Consider the following 25,585-nt stretch of genomic DNA (forward strand, 5'->3'; position numbering starts at 1 on the left):
CGACTGAGTGACTGAACATTACTACTGTCATTAGTATTAACATGGGGCTTCCCTGGTGGATAGGACAGTAAAGAATCTACTTGCAATGCAGAAGACCCAGGCTCGATCCCTGGATTGGAAAGAGCTCCTGGAGAATGGGGCTTCCCTGGTAGCTCAGATGGTAATCAATCTGCCTGCAATGTGGGTCTGAGACACAGGTTCGATCCCTGGGTCAGAAAGATCCCCTGGAGAAGGGAATGGCAACCCACCCCATGAACAGAGGCGCCTGGCAGGCTGCAGTCCATGGGATTGCAGACACAACGCTTTCACATACAAGGCTGTGAAAGGCTAAGCCATGGATACCTCTTTGCAAGAATGTTGGCATTATTTATGAAAATATGATTACTTGACTTGGCAAGGAACCTCTCAGATACTGGGACTTCCCTGGTGGCGCAGATGGTAAAGTGTCTGCCTACAATGTGGGAGACCCGGGTTCGATCCCTGGGTCGGGAAGATCCTCTGGAGAAGGAAATGGCAACCCACTCCAGTACTCTTGCCTGGAAAATCCCATGGATGGAGGAGCCTGGTAGTCTACAATCCATGGGGTTGGACACAACTGAGCGACTAGACTTTCAGACTTCTCAAACTCTCAGGCACTGATTAAATGCTTTACATAAAAAGCACACATTTGTATGTAATATTTTGCATAGACCTTTTTTTCTACCCATATTTCGTTATCTCTAAAAAGCAGGTAGACTTCTTAAACTACAGGTAGGCACGATGCCCAAAGAGTTGCATTATTATGATTAAGAGTCTGATCTTGGGCACATCAGGACTAAGTGCCCTCAGGTCCAAGTGGAGTGGAGTCGATGGTTTCACGTTTATGACATGGTGACATATCACCAAGCTCCCAGTAACTGGGGCCTCCTTCTTGCCCTCCTGTCCTCTTCTTCTGACCCTGAGGACTGGCAGACTTGGGTACAAATACGTGATGATGAGATGGCCCAGCTGGAAGCTCAGAGGCTTTTCAGGTCATCGGGACCTGTCCTCATCAAGACATCATTACCATCAACCCACCTTCCGAACCTACAGCACCCAAGGGAGCACTAAGTCCTGGGGAGGTTTGAGATTGAGAACCACTGAGAAGATTCCCAGAAGGGTGCACAACTGCAGGAACAATTAAGACACGCATCCACAACCACTTCTGCCTGTATTCATGTGGCCACAACTCATCCACATGGTCCCAGAGTTAACTGTTAAGGAAAGCTGGGACATGCTGACCTCCTAGGCATCCAAAAAGAGACAACGGGGTTTGTTAGTCATCTACTCGGTTTATGTTGCAATCCATTAATCTGGTTACCAGACATATTATTTCTCCTATGTATTCTACACAGTCATCCTTTTATTATTCCAACAACTCAAAACCCTATCTAATTACTGAGCCTGTTAGAATTTCTAGGATGTGTTATTCTTGTACCATGTTCAAATACTGTTCCTTAATACCAGGAAACTATTAACACAAAATAAATCACCTCCAGTCACATACAACATAGTGGGTCCAGGACATAGTGGAAGGATGTACTGAAAATGTTTCTCAAAAAGAGAATGAAATAGTAGATAACTCACCCACACAGAACACAACACTGTAAAGCAACTATACTCCAATGAACTACATTTAAGGCCAAAGGAAATGATCCCAGGTGAAAGGTCCGCAGTGACAGGACCAAAGACCCAAGAAAAGGGCACCTCTGAGTAAATGCAGGTAATTCATTATCTGTGTAAAACATGAACAATATCTTGTTGAGGAGAACAATGAAATTACCACGCGATCCTCAATAATATCCATTACATCGTGCAAAAGGTTAAGATATTAACTTATACTTTGTTGTGTTAAAGACATGTATTATAATTTTTAACCTTAAACACTAATAAAACAGAAGTATATACATTACCGACTAAAAGTGAAGTTTAGAATGTAAATAATCTACAGAAATTTTTAAAAGAATGTGTAAGACACAGAACTGAAGCAAATATAAGCACAATAGGAAGATGCATTTTAAATCAGATATGCCAGCTATCACATGAAATGTATATGTAATAAATGTTTGAATTGGTCGTCAGTAGTTTTGAGTAGGCTGAAAACTATCCAGCAATATTCAGTTTATAAGTCACAATTTTGAAGATATGTTACAGAGATAAAGCAAATAAAAATTTGGAAAATAAATATATTAAGTTATTAAATAAAATCAAAATACAAAAGTGTGTATTTGCATCTGAAAAATAGATTCAGGAAAGAAAATAGCAGGAAGACATTTTAAAATTTGGATACAATCTTAAACATCAATTTATGTAAAACAATTTTACTCTAAGAATAAAAAGTTACATCTATAAATTGAAACATCTTAATGCTATCTCAGTTATTTTTATAAGGCAGGAATAACATTGGTAAGGTTCTACCAGGTTCATACACCAAGATGAATAAATCTGGCCTGATAAGATACATATAGAACTGCATACACTAAATGCAGGATGTTTTCTTTTTAGCACAAAATAAATATATATAAAACTGACAATACACAGACCATAAAAATAAAAATCAAATTTGCATAGGATGAAAAAAAACAGTGAAATAAAACAGGACACAGATTAGTAACAGAAGATGTGAATGAAAACATCTAAAGATGTGCTTGAAATTGTTACAGAATAACCTATGCCTGAAGGAAGCAAAGATCATCAAAATGTGCTTTTTGAAAATAATCACATACTCAATGCCAACTGGATAGGGCTTTTATAAGCAGTATAAAGGGCAGAATTCCAACAGGCTAGGAGAAACGGACACTATCTGGCCTTATCTTGAGAATATGGGCTTGCACTAGTCACCTGCCTTCTCTGCACCTCAGTTTTCTAATCATTAAATTGAAGAGGGTCTCTACGGTCCTTTGAAGTGCTCAAGTCCTATTATTCAAAGCATAATTTTGCTGTTTTTAAATCATTATAAGATATTCAACTTGAAACTTTGCTTTACAATGTATCAAAGCTAATGACATCCCTACATATTCTCATGAAGTCCAGTTAATGAATTCCATTAAATGGGATCTCCAGGCCAAAATGGTTTCACCAGAGAATTCTACCAAATATTTAGAGAAGAAAGAAAACCAACTCTCAAAATCTCAACCAGGCTGGGAGGGAAAAAGGGAGAAACACTCAAAGGTCATTTTGGGAGGCCAGTATTATTCAGACAGCAGTGCCAAAAAAAATTGGCCAATATGCTCACGATTTTACACATAAAATTTCTCGACAAAATACTGGCAGAAAGAGTGTGTGTGTGTGTGTGTGCTCCATATTCTGTAACTACAGGGTTTGCTGCAGAAATGAAGGCTGCATCAACATTCAAACCCAGTCAGACAACCCATCGTATACACAGGCCGCAGAAGGAAAGTCATGTGGTCGCATCAGCTGCAAGAGAAAAGGTATTTGACAAAATTCAACACCAATTCATAATGAAAGGTCTTTGCAAATGAGGAGGGAAACCTACCAAACTTGGTTTTAAAACATCTACATAAAATCCCATACTGTCATCTTATTTAATGATCAAGCAGCACTGAACGCTTTCCCCTTAACATTAAGACAAGACATGGGTGTCCTCTCATCATTTCTATTCAACACTGTACTGGAAGTTCTGGCTAGCAGAATAAAGAAAGAAAAAGGAAATAAAAGGGATACACCTAAGGAGGAAGAAATAAGATGCTCACTATCCGCAGGTGTTATTCGCTCAGTTGTGTCCAACTCTTTGTGACCCCAGGGACTGCAGCCCACCAAGTTCCTCTCTGCATGGATTTCCCAGGCAAGAATACTGGAATGGCTTGCCACTTTCCTGCTCCAGGGATCTTCCCAACCCAGTGATTGAACCTGGGCCCCCTGCATTGCAGGCAAGTTCTTTACCATCTGAGCTGAGCTGCAGATAGATAACTTATTGCTTATGAAGAAAATCCTGAGGAATCTGCCCACAAAAAACTTGCTAGAACTAATAAATGGGTCCAGCAAGGGCATAGGATACAAAGTCAACATATAAAAATTAATTATATTTCTCAATAACAGTAATGACAATGATAAAACTGAAGTTAAAACTCAATAAAAACCTAACAAAGTATGCTCAGGATCTGTAAGCTGAAAATTATAAAACACTTATGAAATAAATCAGAGATCCAAATAAATGAAGAGACATACCATGTTCATGGAGTGGAATACTCAACATAATAAAGATGCCAAATCTCACCAAAAATGATCCATAGATTAATGGAATTTCTATAAAAACCCCACGAGATGTTTTTAATATATAGACCAGCACATGTTAAAACTTAAACAGAAAACCAAAGGAAAAATTGACATGGGAAGCTAAATCAATTTTAAAAACTATAAAGAAAAAAAAACCATAAAGAAGATGGAAGTACTTTATCCAATTTTAAGATTTAATGATAGCTACAGTATTCAAGATAATGTATTGACAGAGGTTTAAATACACAGATCAGTAGGATAACATAAAGAACTCAGAAACAGTCCAAAAATTAATATGCCCAACAGATTTTTTTTTCACTAAGTTCAATTCAATAGAGGCAGGACAGTCTTTTCAACTATTCAAATGGTGTCAGAACAACCGAACATTCTTAGGCAAGAAAAACACAACCTGGTTAACACAAAAAGTAACTCAACATGTATCAGAGATTTAAGAACCTAGAGCTTGCCGAAGACTTCTTAGACAAGACATGAAAAGCATGAAGAGTGGCCTTCACAATAACGCCATAGATTAACACAACAGAAATGACATGGCCTACGACGGCCATACAGAACTAGACATGTAGTCATTTGAAAAGCCCTGAGAAGCGTTCAGAGTGAATACATGATTATTTTTATGCCTTTCTGTACAGTATATTTCTTAATGTGAGGTAATAATACTATCACATGTTGCTTAAAAAAATAAAAGGAAGGAATCTCAAAATACCCTGACCAATGACATTAGTCATTAGTCCTTACACTGGGACTAAGCCAATGGCGACACGTGTGGAACTCACCTGTAGCTGTACTGACACAAGCTCATTTCAATCGGTGAAATTCTAGTCACTTTACTTGACAGTGAATCTTCACACAATCTTTTGTAAGATGAAAAATGAGATTCCTTCTCTGAATGTAGTGCTATCATTTAGCTTAGTTTAGCTGTGTGTTTTGTTCTGTTGTGGCTGCAATTCAACCTCTAGAAAATCACTGAAGTGTTCGTGAAGCCTAAGAAGAATCAGAGGGAAGAACTGGGATTCATCTGGGAAGGTTGCACAGTTATACTGTCCTCCTCACCCTACGACAAATAAAAAGATAAACAGATTAAGTATGAGTGCCAGCTGGTTAAAGACACATGACACATTATGTTTCAAAAATATCAATCATTTCAGTAAAATGGGTTCATCCATACATATATCTTTATCTCCTTAAATATTAAAGTGTATTGTAAGTCAAGCCTTCATATTTCTCATAAAGATACAGGCTACTCAAGGGTAGAGACAATGCTGTAGAACAAAGGTGTGTGTGTTAGCTGCTCAGTCGTGTCTGACTCTTTGCAACCCCACAGACTGTAGCCCGCCAGGCTCCTCTGTCCATGAAATTCTCTGGGCAAGGATACTGCAGTGGGTTGCCAGTTCCTGCTCCAGAGGATCTTCCCAACCCAGGGATCAAACCCGGGTCTCCTGCATTGCAGGCGGATGCTTCACTGTCTGAGCTACTAGGGAAGCAAAAGTGATTTTCAGTGAATCTTTTCAGATGCACCCTCAACTGTTTAACTCTCCCGACAGTGGACAGGAGCGCGTGTGTATACAAGATAAAACAGAAGGAACGCGGTCCTCTGATCTCTGCAACACTCCTCTTACCTCAGGTAAGGGACGACAAACTGCCACGGGCTCGTCATGGAAATCTGAAAGCTGTGTTTGCACTTCTTCTTCTCTTCCATGTCTCTTCCTCTTTTGTTTAAATACCCGAGATAATTTTGCAGTGTAAACTGAGGAGGAAGATGTGCCTGAAGGCTTTGCTAAGTGCACAATAAAGATTGGCTCACTCTCCCGTGTGAATTTTCAGATATAGAACAAGTTTCTAGGCTGACTCCATTTCTAACCTGATTCTTTAGATGACAACTGATACCCTGCAAATAGATTTTCTCACAGGGAAGAAAATGAGGGGATTTCTCTTTGGTATGAATGATCAGATTCTGAGTAAGATGTTTCCTTGGCAAAAGATTTTCCTCAGGGGTTACATGCAGAAGTCTTTCCCCAGAAAGAGTTCTTAGAGGTTCAACTCTAAACGTGGAACGAGGTAAGTGTGCGGGGTTGTCCCACATCTGTCACACTGACAGGGCTTCCCCCAGTATGAACCCTTTGACGCTGAGTGAGGGATGAGCTGCGACTAAAGGCCTTTCCACACTCGCTTCACTCACATGGCTTCTCTCCAGTGTGGATGATGGAGTGTCGAACAAGGCTTGAGCTCCACCAGAAGGTCTTCCTACACTCCACGCACGTGTAGGGCTTCTCTCCACTGTGAATCCGCTGGTGGCTGCTGAGGTATGCTCTGCGGTTGAAGGCCTTCCCACAGTCCGTGCACTTGTAGGGCTTCTCTGCACTGTGGATGGTGAAGTGCCGGCTAAGGCTTGACCGACTGCTGAAGGCCTTCCCACATTCTTTGCATCCGTAGGGTTTCTCTCCAGTGTGGGCCCTTTTATGTAAGATGAAAGTGGAGCAGTAGACGAAGGCCCTTCCACACTCGGTGCACACATAGGGCTTCTCCCCGGTGTGGATCCGCTGGTGCTCCTTGAGGTACGACTTGCGGTAGAAGGCCTTCCCGCACTCGAGGCACTTGTAGGGCTTCTCCCCGGTGTGGATGATGGAGTGCTTAATGAGTCTAGTGCTGTCACAGAAACCCTTGCCACACTCACTGCACTCATAGGGCTTCTCCCCGGTGTGGATCAGCTGGTGCGTTGTGAGCTGTGACCTGCGGTGGAAGGCCTTCCCACACTCACTGCACTCATAGGGCTTCTCCCTGGTGGGGATCAGGTGGTGCTGGAGGAGGTGTGTGCTCTTGCTGAAGGCTCTCCCATACTCTGTGCATCCATAGGGCTTCACTCCAGAGTGAAGCTGCTCATGTCGAACAAGGAAGCCATGTGTGTTAAAAGCTTTCCCACATTCCCCACACTTACAGGGGAAGTTCCCTTCATGAGTCAGGGGTCCTTTCACCAGCCCACGTGACTCCCGTTCATAAAGAATGTCTCCTGGAGGGACTCGCTGCTGTGCAGTCCTCGAGGGCAGACAGTCATCTGTCCCTAAACCATGATGATCAGGTTTTACTTTCCCAGGGAGTTCCTTCCCCTGGGGGCCTGTCCCTGGTCTTAGGGGACCTTCCCGCATCTCCAATGGCCTATCCGCATCCTTGGTTTGCCCCAGCTGGGAGTGCCCTGAGGCCTGCTGAGTTGGTCGTTTCTGGGGCGAGACTTCCTCAGATGGGGCTGGGTGGGAAGGGGCAGGCTGTGGGGTCTCAGGTTTTGTGTTGTCACCTGGAGGGAAGACAATACACAAAAAGGCTCGTAAGTGATGGCAGTGTAGAAGAAACTAAATCACCGTGGCAGTGAGAGTAGGATGAAGACAGTGGCCGTCTTTTCAGCCTGCTGTCTTTTCAGGTCTCTGAAACTCAGGTTTGCAATTTCTTTCTTTCTCCTGTTTGAATTCTTGAAAATTTTAAAGGGAAAGCCCAGGGGGAGAGTATGGACAGGGGACAGAATGTCTGGAGACTAGGAGGGCAGACAGAGGGCTGATGACACTGCGTGTGGTGAGTGTGCTCCAAACCACACCTCATGGTGCTCTGCACAGGGGAGCCAGCAAAGGGTACCCAGAGCTCCCAGATGGGAGACAGGGATGGGCTGCGGAGGCTTGCTGGTAAGGGCAGACCTACGGATGTGGTAGAGAAAATGAGGAGGTTCCTCCAGCCTTAGGAAAGAGAACGCACACACACGCAGTCTTCCAGAACCAGGGAGCTGCCCTGCGTGAGGGCACAAGGTTGGAGAGAGGAGGGTTCCTGAGATGGGATTAGTGTCCTTACGAGAAGAAAGAGGAGACAGCTTGCTCCTGAGGACAGGATGAGAAAGCTGTCATCTGCACACAGAGGAGCGGGCCCTCCTCAGCCGGGATCTGCCAGCACCTTGATCCAGTCTTCCCAGACTCCTGAACTGACAGACACAAGTCTGCTGCTTGAGCTGCCTGGGCTGTGGCTTTCTTTTTACAGGAGCCCACGCTGAGACAGGAGGGCATGAGCAAGGTTCTCATACTGGAGTCTAGGGATGTTAAGTGCATTATGTTCAAAAAGAAATGAATGAGCAGAGAAATAATTTCATTCCTACATCAATCAGTCAAGGTCATTCATGAATCAGTGACGACAATGAGCCCATAGAACGATGAAGTGAAACCTGTACCTGGGCTCCACCAAACAGAAGTTAGAGGTCATGTGAGTATTATGGTCTCTGACCACAAAAACCTAGGCCCGAATTCCAAAAGAACTCAACGTTAGCTTTATGGCATCTGGCAAGGTACTCAAATGTCATAGGCCTTCATTTCCCTCTTTTGAAAATTAAAGCTAAAGCGAGAACTTGTAGGACCGCTGTGAAGACGAAGCAACACACCGCCTATGCCGTGCGCAGCAGAGGGCCAGACACGGCAAAAACGTCAGTCAATCAGATGCAACTTTTCATTATGGATTAGTCCAGTGTGTGCACCGGCCTAACCGGGAAGCATGCAAACTGAAGGTGGGAGACCACGAATGTGTGGGTTAACCTTGGAGAGTCATTTAAGAACAAAAAGATGATCCTGTATGCAGGGCAGCAATGGGGACTCAGGCACAGAGAACAGACATGTGGAAACGGGGCAGGGAGAGGGTGAGAGAGCAGTACTGGAACACAGACATCACCGTGTGGAAACAGCAGCCAGAGGGAGGCGAGGACGGAAGCCACACACAGGACACTCCGTGAAGGGGAGCGTTAAGGATGGAGCAGCACAAGGGCCAGGCTCTATTTTTGACATGAAAACGGGCTGAGGCCTCGGGGCCTGGGGAGAGGCTGTGGGGGTCAGTGTGGGAGACAGGACAGACAGACAAAGGGGCACAGCAGAGGCAGGGAGAACAGCCAGGAGCGTGCTGGCACCACCCAGGCAGAAGCCGAAAGCCTGGACTGAGGGTGGGGCCGGGTCTCATACAGCTGGTGGAGGTGACGGACTAGAGGCATGCGTGCCCAACGGCCAGGGCTTGGTGCCCCTGGACGGAGGCGCTGGTGGAGACAGGGGTGCCGAGGAGCCGTGTGAGGTGCGCCTGCCTCCTGACCTGCACGCGAGGCAGGGGGAGTGGGCAAGGTCCGAGCTCTCTCTCGGGCGTGTTCAGTGTGAGGAGCCTTGAGGTTTAGGCAAAGAGGACAGAAGACGAGAGCAAGAGGTTGCCTCTGTCCGCTCAATGCGGGGAGTGTCGGTGGTGGAGAAGGTGAGAATGGCTCCTGCTGTCCAGGAGGAAACGTGAGACACTGCCCTGACTCAAGAGCAGTAGTCCCATGACACCAACAGCTCACGTCTGCTGAGCCACTCTACGGCCAGGCCCAGTGAGGAGCAATTTCACACACAATCCAGTACATCCTCTAACCACCCAATGAGGCAGAAACCACGACAACTGCAGTTTTCCTGAACCGGACAGAGTGTAACAAACCACGCTCACCAAACCGTGTCTTTCCTCTCCGTGGGCACATGCAGCCTCTCTTCCCAGCCCCGGGTACCAGATGACAAGGTCAAGTTTCGAGTCAGTGGAATGTGAGGGAAAACACCGTGTTGGCAATGGCTGTGACACCTTCCCTTCTCCTCTGTCACCCCTGCGCCAGCTGCAGGATGCCAGGAACCCTGGAGGGCCCACCCGAATGACGGAAGGCAGCCTCCCTGAAGAACTGCCTGCTCACAGATCCCACGGACCCACGCGGTCCTTGGCTCAAGAAGAGCCCTTTTCCGTACACTGTGCCGTGGAGATTGGTTCGAGCAGCTGGGTTTACCTGGGCCAAACTCACATACAAAGACCACGGAGCACCCTTGGGCCGCAAGGCTGTGTGCTGCATTACACCTAGTCTGTAAGCCCACGCTCATGGAGCCGAGAGCCTGAACGTACCTGACACACCCCACACCTCCCGGCAGCGTCACAGGGCAGGGCAAGCACGGGTTCAAAGGCGGCAGGGACCTTGCGTGCCCAGAGTGGCCATGACAAGAACATTCTCACAGAGCGGATGGGCTGTGACCCCCCTAGCCAGCTGTGGGTACTCACCCAAGCAGGAGCTGGGGGTGGGCCCGCTCCTTGATGTCTGTGACTCAGGGCCGGGCTCCACTGGGGAGATCAGCTCTGGCTCAGGCAAAGGACATCCTGTTCACAGAGAAAAAAAGACAATGTGGGGAATATGTGGGAAGAAGAAAGAAGCCTCTCAACCGAGACCAGGACTGCAGGGTTTGGAAGAGACCCCAACATGTGGCTGCTCCCCTCCAGGCAAACAGAACCCTGCGCCTGGGAAACATGTGAGAACACCACCCTCAGTCCCCAAAGACGGCAGATGTGACTGCCAGCTGCACAGACAGGACCCCTCCCCAATCCCCAGAACCCCGCACTGCTCAGACTATTTCCTGAAGACTTTACCTAATTCAGTGGAGTCAGGGTCCTCCGCTGCCTCCCTGAACACCAGGAACACCCAGGGTGTCCCGTTACCAGCACAGAACAGGTCAGACAAAGTCTGTGGGGAGAGGTCCAAGTACCAGTGGACTTAAATGCTCCCCAGGTGCTGGCGGCCAACCTGGCAGCTGTGGAGTCTGGTCTCCATCGTCCCACAGACGGCAGCTAAGGCCCACAGGTGACCACGTCAGCTGCTCCTGCCCTCGGGAAGCATCTCACGAGGTCTGTGAGGCGACTGGCCTGCGCACCGGGACCAAGGATGTGGAGAAATGGACGCCTGGGTTGGCTCCCCCACCTGGGAGCCAGCGTCCCCTCTGAGCTTCTTAGACAACATGATGCATTTCCTTTGGGCACAGACTGCTTGAAGCTGCTCTGTAATGTGCAGCCAAACACACATCAACAATGAGGGGGTCAGGGATGCAGAGAAGTCGCTGGCGGAAGGACCGGGACCCACACAGAAAGTGCACCTGCAGATCCTAAAGCAGAGCCCAGGACTCACCAGTCATCACTAGGCAGATGTTCACCCCATCTGCTTATGTGCTCAGGGACAGGGCAATGCAAATTAAGGAGTCTGCCCTTTGGCTGTCAGGAGTCATGCCCCCTGTGACCTCAGGGCCTTTGCATGTGCTGTCCTGGCAGCTGGAAGGCTGTTTTTTCCCAGTTTGCTCCGACTAGCTTACTATTCATTCTTTGGGTCTCAGCTCAAATGTCACTTCCTGAGAAGATTTCACTGAACTGTGGCTTATCCCAGAGACCTTATCCCCTTCACAAAAATTAACTCAAAGTGGATCACAGATCTAAATGTAACACAAACCCATAAAACTCCTATAAGATATTATAGGAGAAAACCTAGGTGACTATAGGTACATGATACCTTCCTAGATATAACACCAAAGGCATAACCCATGAAGGAAATGATGGATAAGCTGCACTTCATAAAAATTATAAACTTCTGCTCTGCCAAAAGATATGAGAGGACAAGCCACACACAGATAGCAGAAAATATTTGCAAGAGACATACCTGATAAAAGACAGTTGTCCAAAAATACAAATATTTCTTAAAATAAGACAGTAAGAAAACAACCCCATTTTAAAATGAGCCAAATACCTTATCAGACACCTCCCCAAAGGCAAGAGCAAAGACCTTAAAAGACATCTCACCAAAGACAACATACAGATGGCAAATAAGCATATGAAAAGATGCTCCACAGACTGTTGTACGTTAAGGCGCTCAGTTCTGTCCGACTCTTTGCGACCCCATGGACTGCAGCACGCCAGGCCTCCCTGTCCATCACCAACTCTCAGAGTTTGCTCAAACTCGTGTGCATCGAGTCGGTGATGCCATCCAACCATGTCATCCTCTGTCGTCCCCTTCTCCTCCCACCTTCAATCTTTCCCAGCATCAGGGTCTTTTCCAATGAGTTAGTTCTTCACATCCTGTGACCAAAGTATTGGAGCTTCAGCTTCAGCATCAGTCCTTCCAACGAATATTCAAGACTGATTTCCTTTAGACTGTCATCAGGGAAATGCAAATTAAAACTAGACACCAGCGCACACCTACGAGAAGGGGTAAAACAGGAACACTGACAACACCAAAGGCTGCGGAGGATGCTGAGCTCCAGGAACCCTCATTCCACGCTGGTGGGAATGTAAATGATGCCACTGTTCTGAAGTCTGGTGGGTTCTCAAAAAAACTAAACATACCTTCACCACAGGGTGCATCAATCATAGTCCTCACTCTTTACCCAAAGGTCCTGAAAACCTACGTCTGCCTAAAAACCTGCACGCCTGCACACGGACATTTACAGCAGCTTTTCTCATAACTGCCAAAATTTGGAAGCAACCTAGATGTGCTTCCCTGTGGCTCAGCTGGTAAAGAATCTGCCTGCAGTGTGGGAGACCTGGGTTTGATCCCTGGGTTGGGAAGATCCCCTGGAGAAGGGAAAGGCTACCCACTCCAGGATTCTGGCCTGGAGAGTTCCATGGACAGTCCATGGGGTCCCAAAGAGTCGGACACGACTGAGCGACTTTCACTTTCACTTTAGATTTCTTCAGTGGGTAAGTGGATGAACTATGGCACATCCAGACAATATCATTCAGCATCAAAAAGCCATGAAAGGACGTGAAGAAACAGGTGCCCGTCACTGAGTGAAAGAAGCCAATCTGAAAAGCCTAAGTACTATAAGATTACAGCTATGTGACATTCTGGAAAATACAAATGAAGACAGTCAAAAAAGATCAGTGGCTGGTGAGGGTTGGGGGTGAACAGAGAGGACTTTTAGGGCCACAAAAATAATCTGTACGATACTATGGTGGATACACGTCATCCATCCAAACTCACTGACTACCAAGAGTAAACCCGAATGCACACTATGGGCTTCATGTCATTATGTGTTAATGTAGGTACATCAGCTGTAACGAATGTACCATGTAGGGAGAACACAGATAAGGAAAGAGGCTATGATCCCTTGGAGGAGGAAATGGCAGCCCACTCCAATATTCCTGCCTGGAGAATCCCATGGACAGAGGAGCCTGGTGGGCTACAGTCCATGGGGTCACAAAGAGTCGGACACGACTGAGTGCCTAAACAACCACCCATGCACCAGTGCAGGGAGCTGACTGTGGGAAATCTCTGTACTTCCTCTCAATTTTGTGACCCTAAAACTGACTTTAAAAAAAGTCTTAAAAAAACATTATTTACAGGTATAACCATATTCCAGGGACTATGCCAAGCAATTTAATTTAAATGCATTAAAAAAAAGAATTAAGTTTACCAACTAATTTAGAAAAGAAACGACATACGTATCTAAAATATTGAGTCTGTTCATTCAAGAACAAGGTAAATGTCTGCACAGATCTGTGTCCTTTTAGGTCCTAAGCAAAGTACTATTTTGACCGTCCTTGTGGACCTTGCATGAAAAATTCTATTGCAGGATTTCCTTACAGCACCCACGTTAAGTACATACTGCAATAAGCACCATTTTACAGATAAAGAAACGGGGGTCAGGCAGATGAAATGACCCGCTGCAGCCATGACATGAATGGAGGTCTACTCACCTCTGGCACCCGGCCTATTTAAGTACAGAGCTACCCAACACTGTTTCAGAAAATGCTGAGTCCAAGCGCATGACCCTGACAAGGAGGGTGATGACGTCATTAACGGCAGTGACGGCAGCGGGGGGCCACATCGGCTAACCCGCACTCGCTCGCCCTCAGGACTGCCGGCCATGGGAGGAAGACGCTGTGTTACTTCAGGAGATACTGCCTATGCGATAATGGACCCACAGCAGGGTTCAGTCACTTGCCCAGGGACACACCGCTCACGGATAGGGCAGCAGAGCAGGGATTCGCCGCCAGGGGCCTAGCACCAGACCTGGTCTCCCAAGTGCTCCAGTAAGAGGGAAACGGCAAACGGTGGGTGTGAGGCCAGCAGCCTCAGACAAGTGGCTGTGGTGGGGAGAGGGTGACACGAGCAGGGGAGTCAGAGCTCAGGAAATGGGGCTGGAGGGAGGGGCGGACCTGGGGACACCTGAATTCAGTATTTCACAAACTACTAAAAATAAAAACTTGGGGTGGGAATCCCACACCATGATTGGATCAAATAGAGACATGTGTACAAACATCAAGTATCACTTACTCTTGTCAAGATTTCACAAAAGAAAGGACTCACGCCACCAAAAAATGCAAGGAGAGCTGTTCACGATCAAGATGTGCCTTCTAAGTGGATCAAGCTTTCTGAGGGACTCATGCCAACAGCCCTACTTTCCTTACCTTCTGAGGACAGCGTGTGGGAGAAGGACACGAGGAGAGCATGAACACAGGCACAAGACAGACATGCGGAAGGAAACAGAGGTAGGGGGTGCAGGCGTCAGAGAGCAAGCACTTGGAGACTTACTTCCTTCTGTAAAGTAGCTGCAGCGGCAAAAGGAAAAGGAAGCACTGCAAAAAGAAAGCGACACGGCGAACCCACAGAGAGGCAGAACGGGAGCCCCAGAAGCCAGGGCGGAACACGCTTCTCTAAGTCACTGCATCAGCCCCTTAGGCAGCCCAGCAGGAATTCCGACCTCTGGGTTCTGTGAGATAACCCCATTCTGTCCCAACACACCCTTCTCCTTGGGCTGTGACCAAAGGCAAATTAGGCTTCTGGTCCAACCCTCCCTCAGTGAGACCTACGAGGCCCAGGCAGGAAGGGCTGAGAACAGAAAACAACTGAAGCTCTGGGGGAGGAGGCTGGCTGGGCCGCAGAGGCTTTCTCAGACCGCTGGACCTGGAGCCAGAGGGAGAAGAGAAGCAGAGTGGGGGGCCTTACCCAGAGACACCAGGAGCCTGCAGGTCTCCAGCATCACCTCCCAGTACAGTGTCCTCTGCATGGGGCCCAGATGCCCCCACTCCTCCTGGGTGAAAGTCACAGCCACGTCCTCGTAAGTAACAGGCACCTGGAAAGTCAAGAGGCAGCGGTGTTGGTCTCGGGGCTCGTGGTGGGATCAGAGCCCATTCCTCTCCATGGCGAAGGCACAGAGACCGGACACCTCCTACGGGCTGCGCTCGGCGCGGGACACAAGGCGGCGGCCGCCACCCAGGGCTGACTGCAGCCACAGAGGAGACGGGAGCCTCCCGTGTGGGAGCCGATGGAGAACGACACGAGGTCAGCACCGTTTGCAGGGGCTGTGGGGCACACATGGTTAAGGGCACAACGATGTCAGAAAAATGAGAAAGAAAAAGGGTGAAAATGTACATGAAATCCCAACACCAATAATGATCACAGTGACAGCACACAGGCCCCAACGGTCCCCACTGCGTGCCTGCCTCATGGTGAGCACTTTGCATGTTTTGTTGAAGTGACTGAAAGTCCCCAGCTCTGAAGCCCCATTTCTGAGGTCTGAATTCAAAGTCCTAAATCAACACTTGCCTGTGGAACGAACTTGGGGCCCTCGCTTACTTTCTCTGAATCTTGAATAATTTCTGAGTCAATACAAAGACTCTCATTGAATGATAACATTTATGAGAACGAAAGACAAAATATTTATAGCAGAAACACTGGGTGACTGGCCACATGACTGGCTACTGACCCCCATGGGGTCAGTGCTGCCATCAAATTCATGTTAGTAATGGGATCTGAGGCCCAGGGAGCTCAACCAGCTCACCCAGAGTTTACATGAGCTGAGAGCAGAGGCGGGATTTAAACCCAGGTTCCCTTGACCCACTGGCAGAGTAAAACCCCAGTTAACGAAGACGTGAGATGTTTTAAGTAAACTTCGAAGTTATATTCACTTCAGCCACCGCTGAAAGTAGTTCTGCAGACGTGGGCAGAAGAGCAGACTCATCATCGCCCACCTCACAGGAGCGTGACCCAAGGCGGTGATACCACCATGAAGTGGACGGGCCTGGACGGGCTCCCGTTGCTGTCTGAATCCTGGAGACTCCCAGGGAGAATCCACAGGAGCCATCCCTGCTCATCTCTACCTGAGACCTGACAGTACGTGTCCCGGAGGAAATGCCTCAGGACCAGGGACCAGGAACTGCTGAGGACGGTGCAGGCTGTAGTCAGGCCTCGGATGGGCTGTCTGTCTGTCCTGGCTGAGCAGGATGGAGCCTCCAGCAAATGAGCACACTGTCTGGCCCTCCCAGGACACGCCTGCTGGAAATGCTCTCAAACGGTATTGCGGGAGTAAGACAGACAATCAAAGATGGCTCCGTAAGGCAGTCTTTACTTCTGCAGAAGGGTGCGCTACAAAAGTCTGGGAGTAAGCACATGGAGTGGGAAATCTGCTGTTTTCATTCCTAAAATGCAGGTTCCCTCCTCCAGCCGCTCACAGGCTGAGAGTGACACAGTTACAATCTTCCCGGAGGCCATCTAAGTTTTTGATTGGATGATTTATAGTAACTATTTTCCCCACCCTTTTAGTTCTTTCCTCATGTCCAGGATAAAGCCCGTGAAGTTAGCCCGCCAAAACGTCCTGGTGAGGAAGGAGAATCAGGGAGTGAAAAGAACAAAGGATTGGCAACTAGCTGCCATTTTAGGAATCTTATTTATAAGCCGGGTATACACCTTTCTGTTCAAGTGTCCTAAGAATGAACCGCTTTTTGTTTCTTATAGCTTCTCCTTTGATAGAAAAGATCGTATCTTTCTCACGTCTCAGCAGATGGGGCAGTGGGGAGGATCCTGGCAATTGTGTAGACCCTCTGAGGGCTTCCGGAACAACCAGTATGCTTTTCCTTTGGTCCACACACTTCCAGCCCCCGAAATGCCATGTTCCTGGCTCAGGCCAAAACTGTCTACCAGAAAGAAGCCTGCCTGGCTTGCAAAGTTTACTTTATGGGTATCATCTCCAGGCACTCCACGCACGGTTCCAGAGGAGAGAGTGAACGTACAGGCTGTGGTGTGACCTACCGTTTGTTAGTTTCTGCTACTTAGGAGCTGCAACAGGGCCTCCCTGAGGGTCCAGTGGTTAAGAATCCACCTTGCAATGCAAGGGACAAGGGTTTAATCCCTGGCCTCGGAAGATCCCTTCCCTTCATGCCTTGGAGCCACTAAGCCCGTGCACCACAACCGCTGAGCCTGTGCTCCAATACAAGAAAAGCCACCACACGGAATCACGGAAACTATCAGACTGATCACACAGATCACAGCCTTGTTTAACTCATTGAAGCTATGAGCCATGCTGGGTAGGGCCACCCAAGATGGATGGGTCATGGTGGAGAGTTCTGACAAAACGTGGCCCACTGGAGAAGGGAATGGCAAACCACTTCAGTATTCTTGCCTTGGGAACCCCATAAACAGTATGAAAAGGCAAAAAGATATGACACTGAAAGATGAAGGCCTCAAGGTGGTAGGTGCCCAATATGCTGTTGGATAAGAGTGGAGAAAAAACGCCAGAAAGAATGAAGAGGCTGAGCGAAAGCAAAAACAAGGCCCAGCTGTGGATGAGTGGTGATGGAAGTAAAGTGCGAAGCTGTAAAGAACAATATTGCATAGGAACCTGGAACGTTAGGCCCATGAATCAAGGCAAATTGAAAGTGGTCAACGAGGAGACAGCAAGAATGAACATCTACATTTTAGGAATCAGTGAACTGAAATGGACTGATGTGAGTGAATTTAATTCAGATGACTATTATATCTACTACTCTGGGAAAAGAATCCCTTTAGAAGAAATGGAGTAGTCTTCATAGTCAACAAGAGTCCGAAATTCAGCACTTGGGTGCATCTCAAAAACGAGAGAATGATCTCTGTTTGTTTCCAAGGCAAACCATTCAACATCACAGTAATGCAAGTCTATGCCCCAACCACTAATGACGAAGAAGCTGAAGTTGAACAGTTCTATGAAGACCTACAAGACCTTCTAGAACTAACACCAAAATAGATGTTCTTTTCATCAAGGGGACTGGAATGCAAAAGTAGGAAGTCAAGAGATACATGGAGTAACAGGCAAGTTTGGCCTGGGAGTACAGAATGAAGCAGGCCAAAGGCTAACAGAGTTTTGCCAAGAGAACGCACTGGTCATGGTAAACACCCTTTTCCAACAACACAAGAGAAGACTCTACACATGGACATCACCAGAGGGTCAATACCGAAATCACTTTGACTATATTCTTTGCAGCCAAAGACAGAGAAGCTCTATACAGTCAGCAAAAACAAGACCTGGAGCTGACTGTGGCTAAGACCATGAACTCCTTATTGCCAAATTCAGACTTAAATTGAAGAAAGTAGGGAAAACCACTAGACCATTCAGGTATGACCTAAATCAAATCCTTTACGATTATACAGTGGAAGTGACAAACAGACCCAAGAAATTAGATCTCATAGACAGAGTGTCTGAAGAACTATGGATGGAGGTTCGTGACATTGTACAGGCGGCAGTGATCAAGACCATCCCCAAGAAAGAAAAAAATGCGAAAAAGCAAAATGGTTGTCTGAGGAGGCCTTACAAATAGCTGAGAAAAGAAGAGAAGTGAAAGGCAAAGGAGAAAAGGAAAGATATATCCATCTAAATACAGAGTTTCAAAGAATAGCAAGGAGAGAGAAGAAAGCCTTCCTCAGTGATCAATGCAAAGAAAGAGAGGAAACCAATAGAATGGGAAAGACTAGAGATCTCTTCAAGAAAATTAGAAATACCAAGGGGACATTTAATGCAAAGATGGGCAAAATAAAGGACATAAACAGTATGGACCTAATAGAAGCAGAGAATATTAAGAAAAGGTAGCAAGAATACACAGTCGAACTATACAAAAAAGATCTTAATGACCCAGATAACCATGATGGTGTGATCACTCACCTAGAGCCAGACATCCTGGAAAGTCAAATCAAATGCGCCTTAGGAAGCATCACTACGAACAAAGTTAGTGGAGGTGATAGAATGATGTGTCATTCTGTGCTTTGAATGCTGTGAAAGTGCTGCACTCAATATGTCAGCAAATTTGGAAAACTCAGCAGTGGCCACAGGACTGGAAAAGGTCAGTTTTCATTCCAAACCCAAAGAAAGGCAATGCCAAAGAATGTTCAAACTACTACACAATTGCACTCATCTCACACGTTGGCAAAGTAATGCTCAAAGTTCTCCAAGCCAGGGTTTCAACAGCACATGAACCGAGAAATTCCAGATGTTCAAACTGGATTTGGAAAATGCAGAGGAACCTGAGATCAAATTGTCAACAGCCATTGGATCATAGAAAAATCAAGAGAGTTCTATAAAAATATCTACTTCTGCTTTATTGACTATGCCAAACCCTTTGACTATGTGGATCACAATAAACTGTGGAAAATTATTAAAAGAAGGGACTACCAGACCAACTTATTGGCCTCCTGATAAATCTGTACGCAGGTCAAAAAGCAATAGTTCGAACTGGACATGGAGCAACAGACTGGTTCCAAATTGGGAAAGGAGTACGTCAAGGCTGTATATTGTTAATTATACAGTTAAATACTTAAATATGCAGTTAAATACTTATATGCAGAGTACATCGTGTGAAATGCTGGGCTGGGTGAAGCACAACCTAGAGTCAAGACTGCTGGGAGAAATATCAATAACCTCAGATATGCAGATGACATCACTCTTACGGCAGAAACGAAGAGGAAATAAAGAGCCTCTTCATGAAAGTGAAAGAGGAGAGTGAAAAGCTGGCTTAAAACTCAACATTAAAAAAACTAAGATCACGGACAGCATCCGGTCCCAACACTTCATGGCAAATAGATGGGGAAACAATGGAAACTGTGACAGACTTTATTTTGGGGGGCTCCAAAATAACTGCAGATGCTGACTGCAGCCATAAAATTAAAAGATGCTTGCTCCTTGGAAGAAAAGCTATGACCAACCTAGACAGCATATTAAAAAACAGAGACATTTCTTTGCCAACAAAGGTCTGCCTAACCAGAGCTATGGTTTTTCCAGTATTCGTGTACAGATGTGAGTTGGACTATAAAGAAAGCTGAGTGCTGAAGAATGGACGTTTTTGAACTGTAGTGTTGGAGAAGACTCTTGAGAGTCCCTTGGACTGCAAGGAGATCTAACCAGTCCATTCTAAAGGAGATCAGTCCTGGGTGTTCATTGGAAGGACTGATAATGAAGCTGAGACTCCAGTATTTTGGCCGCCTGATGCGAAGAGCTGACTCATTTGAAAAGACCCTGATATTGGGAAAGATTGAAGGCAGGAGGAGAATGGGACAACAAAGGATAAGATGGTTAGATGGCATCACCAACTCAATGGACATGAGTTTAGGTAAACTCCGGGAGTTCGTGATGGACAGGGAGGCCTGGCGTGCTGCAGTTCATGGGGTCGCAAAGAGTCAGACACGACTGAGCAACTGAACTGAACTGATGATGGTCAGCCACACATAAGATACATATTCTTTGAAGTTTAAAGTACCTCAAAATTTAGTAAAGTACCTAAAATTAAAACAAATTTAATTTTGTATATACGGTGGTCCCATACCAGACCACCTGACTTGCCTCTTGAGAAACTTGTATGCAGGTCAAGAAACAACTGTTAGAACTGGACATGGAACAACAGACTGGTTCCAAATAGGAAAAGGAGTATGTCAAGGCTGTATATTGTCACCCAGCTTTTTAACTTATATGCAGAGTACATCATGAGAAATGCTGGGCTGGAAGAAGCACAAGCTGGAATCAAGATTGCCGGGAGAAATATCCATAACCTCAGATATGCAGATGACACCACCCTTATGGCAGAAAGTGAAGAGGAATTAAAAACCCTCTTGAGGAAAGTGAAAGAGGAAAGTGAAAAAGTTGGCTTAAAGCTCAACATTCAGAAAACGAAGATCATGGCATCTGGTTCCATCACTTCATGGGAAATAGATGGGGAAACAGTGGAAACAGTGTCAGACTTTATTTTGGGGGGCTCCAAAATCATTGCAGATGGTGACTGCAGCCATGAAATTAAAAGACGCTTACTCCTGGGAAGGAAAGTTATGACCAACCTAGACAGCATATTAAAAAGCATAGAATTACTTTGCCAACAAAGGTCCGTCTAGTCATGGCTATAGTTTTTCCAGTGGACATGTATGGATGTGAGAGTTGGACTCTGAAGAAAGCTGAGCGCCAAAGAATGGATGCTTTTGAACTGTGGTGTTAGAGAAGACTCTTGAGAGTCCCTTGGACTGCTAGGAGATCCAATCAGTCCATCCTAAAGGAGATCAGTCCTGGGTGTTCACTGGAAGGACTGATGCTGAAGCTGAAACTCCAATACTTTGGCCACCTGATGCCAAGAAATGACTCATTGGAAAAGACCCTGATGCTGGGAAAGACTGAGGGCAGGAGGAGAAGGGGACAACAGAGGATGGGATGTTCGGATGGCATCACCACGACATGAGTTTGAGCAAGCCCGGGGAGTTGGTGATGGACAGGGAGGCCTGGTGTCCTGCAGTACACGGGGTTGCAAAGAGTCAGGCACGACTGAACTGAACTGAGTGCTTAATCTGTACATTTCTGATTGGCTCCTGTACTTAAAATACGTTTTTTGTGACCAGTTTAAAGGTCAAAATGTTTAATTTAACATCTTTATAGCTTCTCTCCCAAAAAAGATGTCCTTTTCATTACAGGGGACTAGAATGAAAAAGTATGAAGTCAAGAAACACCTGAAGTAACAGGCAAGTTTGGCCTTGGAATACGGAATGAAGCAGGGCAAAGACTAATGGAGTTTTGCCAAGAAAATGCACTGGTCATAGCAAACAGCCTCTTCCAACAACACAAGAGAAGATTCTACACATGGACATCACCAGATGGTCAACACCGAAATCAGATTGATTATATTCTTTGCAGCCAAAGATGGAGAAGCTCTATACAGTCAGCAAAAACAAGACCAGGAGCTGACTGTGGCTCAGACCATGAACTCCTTATTGCCAAATTCAGACTTAAATTGAAGAAAGTAGGGAAAACCACTAGACCATTCAGGTATGACCTAAATCAAATCCCTAATGATTATACAGTGGAAGTGAGAAATAGATTTAAGGGCCTAGATCTGATAGATAGAGTGCCTGATGAACTATGGAATGACGTTCGTGACATTGTATAGGAGACAGGAATCAAGACCATCCCCATGGAAAAGAAATGCAAAAAAGCAAAATGGCTGTCTGGGGAGGCCTTACAAATAGCTGTGAAAAGAAGAGAAGCAAAAAGGAAAGATATAAACATCTGAATGCAGAGTTCCAAAGAATAGCAAGAAGAGATAAGAAAGCCTTCTTCAGTGATCAATGCAAAGAAATAGAGGAAAACAACAGAATGGGAAAGACTAGGGATCTCTTCAAGAAAATCACAGATACCAAAGGAACACTTCATGCAAAGATGGGCTCGATAAAGGACAGAAATGGTATGGACCTAACAGAAGCAGAAGATATTAAGAAGAGATGGCAAGAATACACAGAAGAACTGTATAAAAAAGATCTTCACGACCCAGATAATCACGATGGTGTGATCACTAACCTAGAGCCAGACATCCTGGAATGTGAAGTCAAGTGGGCCTTAGAAAGCATCACTACGAACAAAGCTAGTGGAGGTGATGGAATTCCAGTTGAGCTATTCCAAATCCTGAAAGATGATGCTGTGAAAGTGCTGCACTCAATATGCCAGCAAATTTGGAAAACTCAGCAGTGGCCACAGGACTGGAAAAGGTCGGTTTTCATATCAATCCCAAAGAAAGGCAATGCCAAAGAATGCTCAAACTACCGCACAATTGCACTCATCTCACACGCTAGTAAAGTAATGCTCAAAATTCTCCAAGCCAGGCTTCAGCAATATGTGAACCGTGAACTTCCTGATGCTCAAGCTGGTTTTAGAAAAGGCAGAGGAACCAGAGATCAAATTGCCAACATCCGCTGGAAAAAGCATGGAAAAAGCAAGAGAGTTCCAGAAAAACATCTATTTCTGCTTTATTGACTATGCCAAAGCCTTTGACTGTGTGGATCACAATAAACTGTGGGAAATTCTGAAAGAGATGGGAATACCAGACCATCTGACCTGCCTCTTGAGAAATCTGTATGCAGGTCAGGAAGCAACAGTTAGAACTGGACATGGAACAACAGACTGGTTCCAAATAGGAAAAGGAGTACATCAAGGCTGTATATTGTCACCCTGTTTATTCAACTTATATGCAGAGTACATCATGAGAAACGCTGGACTGGAAGAAACACAAGCTGGAATCAAGATTGCCGGGAGAAATATCAATAACCTCAGATACGCAGATGACACCACCCTTACGGCAGAAAGTCAAGAGGAACTCTAAAGCCTCTTGATGAAAGTGAAAGTGGAGAGTGAAAAAGTTGGCTTAAAGCTCAACATTCAGACAACGAAGATCATGCCATCCGGTCCCATCACTTCATGGGAAATAGATGGGGAAACAGTGGAAACAGTGTCAGACTTTGTTTTTTGGGGCTCCAAAATTACTGCAGATGGTGACTGCAGCCATGAAATTAAAAGATGCTTACTCCTTGGAAGGAAAGTTGAGACCAACCTAGATACCATATTCAAAAGCAGAGACTTTACTTTGCCTACAAATGTCCGTCTAGTCAAGGCTATGGTTTTCCTGTGGTCATGTATGGATGTGAGAGTTGGACTGTGAAGAAGGCTGAGTGCCGAAGAATTGATGCTTTTGAACTGTGGTGTTGGAGAAGACTCTTGAGAGTCCCTTGGACTGCAAGGAGATCCAACCAGTCCATTCTGAAGGAGATCAGCCCTGGGATTTCTTTGGAAGGAATGATGCTAAAGCTGAAACTCCAACACTTTGGCCACCTCATGCGAAGAGTTGACTCATTGGAAAAGACTCTGATGCTGGGAGGGATTGGGGGCAAGAGGAGAAGGGGACGACAGAGGATGAGATGGCTGGATGGCATCACTGACTCGATGGACGTGAGTCTCAGTGAACTCCGGGAGTTGGTGATGGACAGGGAGGCCTGGCGTGCTGAGATTCATGGGGTCGCAAAGAGTCGGACACGACTGAGCGACTGATCTGATCTATCTGATCTGATGGCTTCTCTTGCTCCTCGGATTAAGTCGCCACGCTTTTTCATGCCTCCTGGCCATTTTACAAAGGACCAGATATATGGGTTTAAGAACAGAAGTTAATTACTTCCCTGGATCTGAGTGCTGATAATTTATCAGACTAAGGACATAGTCCAGGAATTCCGGACAAAGGGTTTATTTAGCTTTAGGCCTAATGGAAAGTGAAAGTGAAGTCGCTCAGTAATGTCCGACTCTTTGCGACCCCATGGACTGTAGCCTACAACGCTTCTCCGTCCATGGGATTTTCTAGGCAAGAGTACTGGAGTAGGTTGCGAGATGTTTATTGAAAACAAGACCCAGGTCTCAGAGTTCTACACTGACTGCCTAGCAATTTCTACCTCAAAAGCCTCATTTATCCTTCACGCACGGATGACACACCTGACCGAGACAGGCAAGGTGCTAAGATTGAGGATAAATGACAAGCCTCTTGTTGCAAATAAACGACAAGGACAATGAGAAACCCGACGGCTACGTAGCCTCCTCTTCGCCCAGGAGTCCTCTCCGAACCAGCAATGCTAAAAATGCCGTCCACTCACCCGCCTCGGGTCCATCCACGCCGCCGCCATCGCGGGGTCTTGTGGAGAGCGTGGGGCCAAAGAGGCGGCTCCAGGATTCACCGCCCGCCGCCCGGATCCTGCCTAGGGCGGGCCACGCCTAGGCGGACCTTCGCTCTCCGAGCCTCAGTAGCCCAGGCGTAGAGGCCCAGGCTATCGCGTCAGAGCTGTGGGGATGGATCGGGACCCCGGCGAGCGCTCAGGAGACACCCCCGTGACGGAGGACCCGGGGGGGATGTCAGGCTCGTACACTGACCGACGCGGGGGTGAGATACAGCTTCCTCACCGGCCTTTCCAGCTCCTGCCGGGGAAATGCGGCCGCGCCGCTTTTTCCGTCCTTACAGCCCCTGGCACGCGCTGGACACCGACTGATGACGCACAGGCATTAAAAGGCCCGGAAGTCCCACCCCCACCCTCAGCTGTCTTTGGCCCAGTACCGGCGCAAACACGCGGCGCTCAGACTTCTGGGTAACGTAGTTTTCTTCCGTGCAAACCAGAAAGGAGTCTAACACTCGGATCCTGACCCTGGAGTTCTGTCATCTGCTGCTTTGTGTTCATCCCCAGTGTCACTTTCAGGCTCCCTGTGTAGAGCCTTGTAGGCCCTTACGAGGACGTTGTAATATGTTTCGTGCGTGTTCTAGAAATATACCCAGGAACTGTTGAATCTACCACAGTAAGATACTCAGAAATGGTAATAACTGACACAAAGGGGCAAATTTACGCTCCACAGATCCCTAGAAACTTGAGATGGGAACATCGCAAAGGGCCCAGCGGGGAAGACCG

The 25,585-nt window shown here is 46.5% G+C and overlaps 1 protein-coding gene across 2 annotated transcripts; it reads right to left on the reverse strand.

Moving 5' to 3' along the window:
- Positions 1-1,731: 1,731 nt before the first annotated feature.
- Positions 1,732-25,176, reverse strand: LOC102267342 (zinc finger protein 805). 2 transcript variants are annotated; one of them, XR_011467576.1, is made up of 5 exons: positions 24,785-25,176; positions 15,050-15,176; positions 10,345-10,440; positions 5,892-7,561; positions 1,732-5,326 (listed from the first exon to the last, which is right to left on the reverse strand). XR_011467576.1 is itself a non-coding variant. In XM_070387060.1 (5 exons), exons 1-5 carry the CDS (start codon positions 24,812-24,814, stop codon positions 5,322-5,324), a joined length of 1,368 nt encoding a protein of 455 aa, XP_070243161.1. In that variant the 5' UTR covers positions 24,815-25,176; the 3' UTR covers positions 1,732-5,321. The 2 variants fall into 2 exon arrangements, 1 of the variants encoding a protein (XP_070243161.1); XM_070387060.1 differs by having other exon boundaries at positions 6,452-7,561.
- Between the last annotated feature and the right edge of the window lie 409 nt (positions 25,177-25,585).

This window comes from Bos mutus, chromosome 18 (assembly GCF_027580195.1).
Source record: "Bos mutus isolate GX-2022 chromosome 18, NWIPB_WYAK_1.1, whole genome shotgun sequence".
Lineage (NCBI taxonomy): Eukaryota > Metazoa > Chordata > Mammalia > Artiodactyla > Bovidae > Bos > Bos mutus.

Bases quoted from the DNA above. Each gene is read 5' to 3' on its own strand.
- LOC102267342 (XM_070387060.1), bottom strand. From the start codon at position 24,814: ATGGCGGCGGCGTGGATGGACCCGAGGCGG. The intron at 15,177-24,784 runs GTGAGTGGACGG...TTGACTTTCCAG, and splicing joins CGTGGATGGACCCGAGGCGG to GTGCCTGTTACTTACGAGGA. The intron at 7,562-10,344 runs GTGAGTACCCAC...TCTTCCCTCCAG, and splicing joins CACCCCCAGCTCCTGCTTGG to GTGACAACACAAAACCTGAG.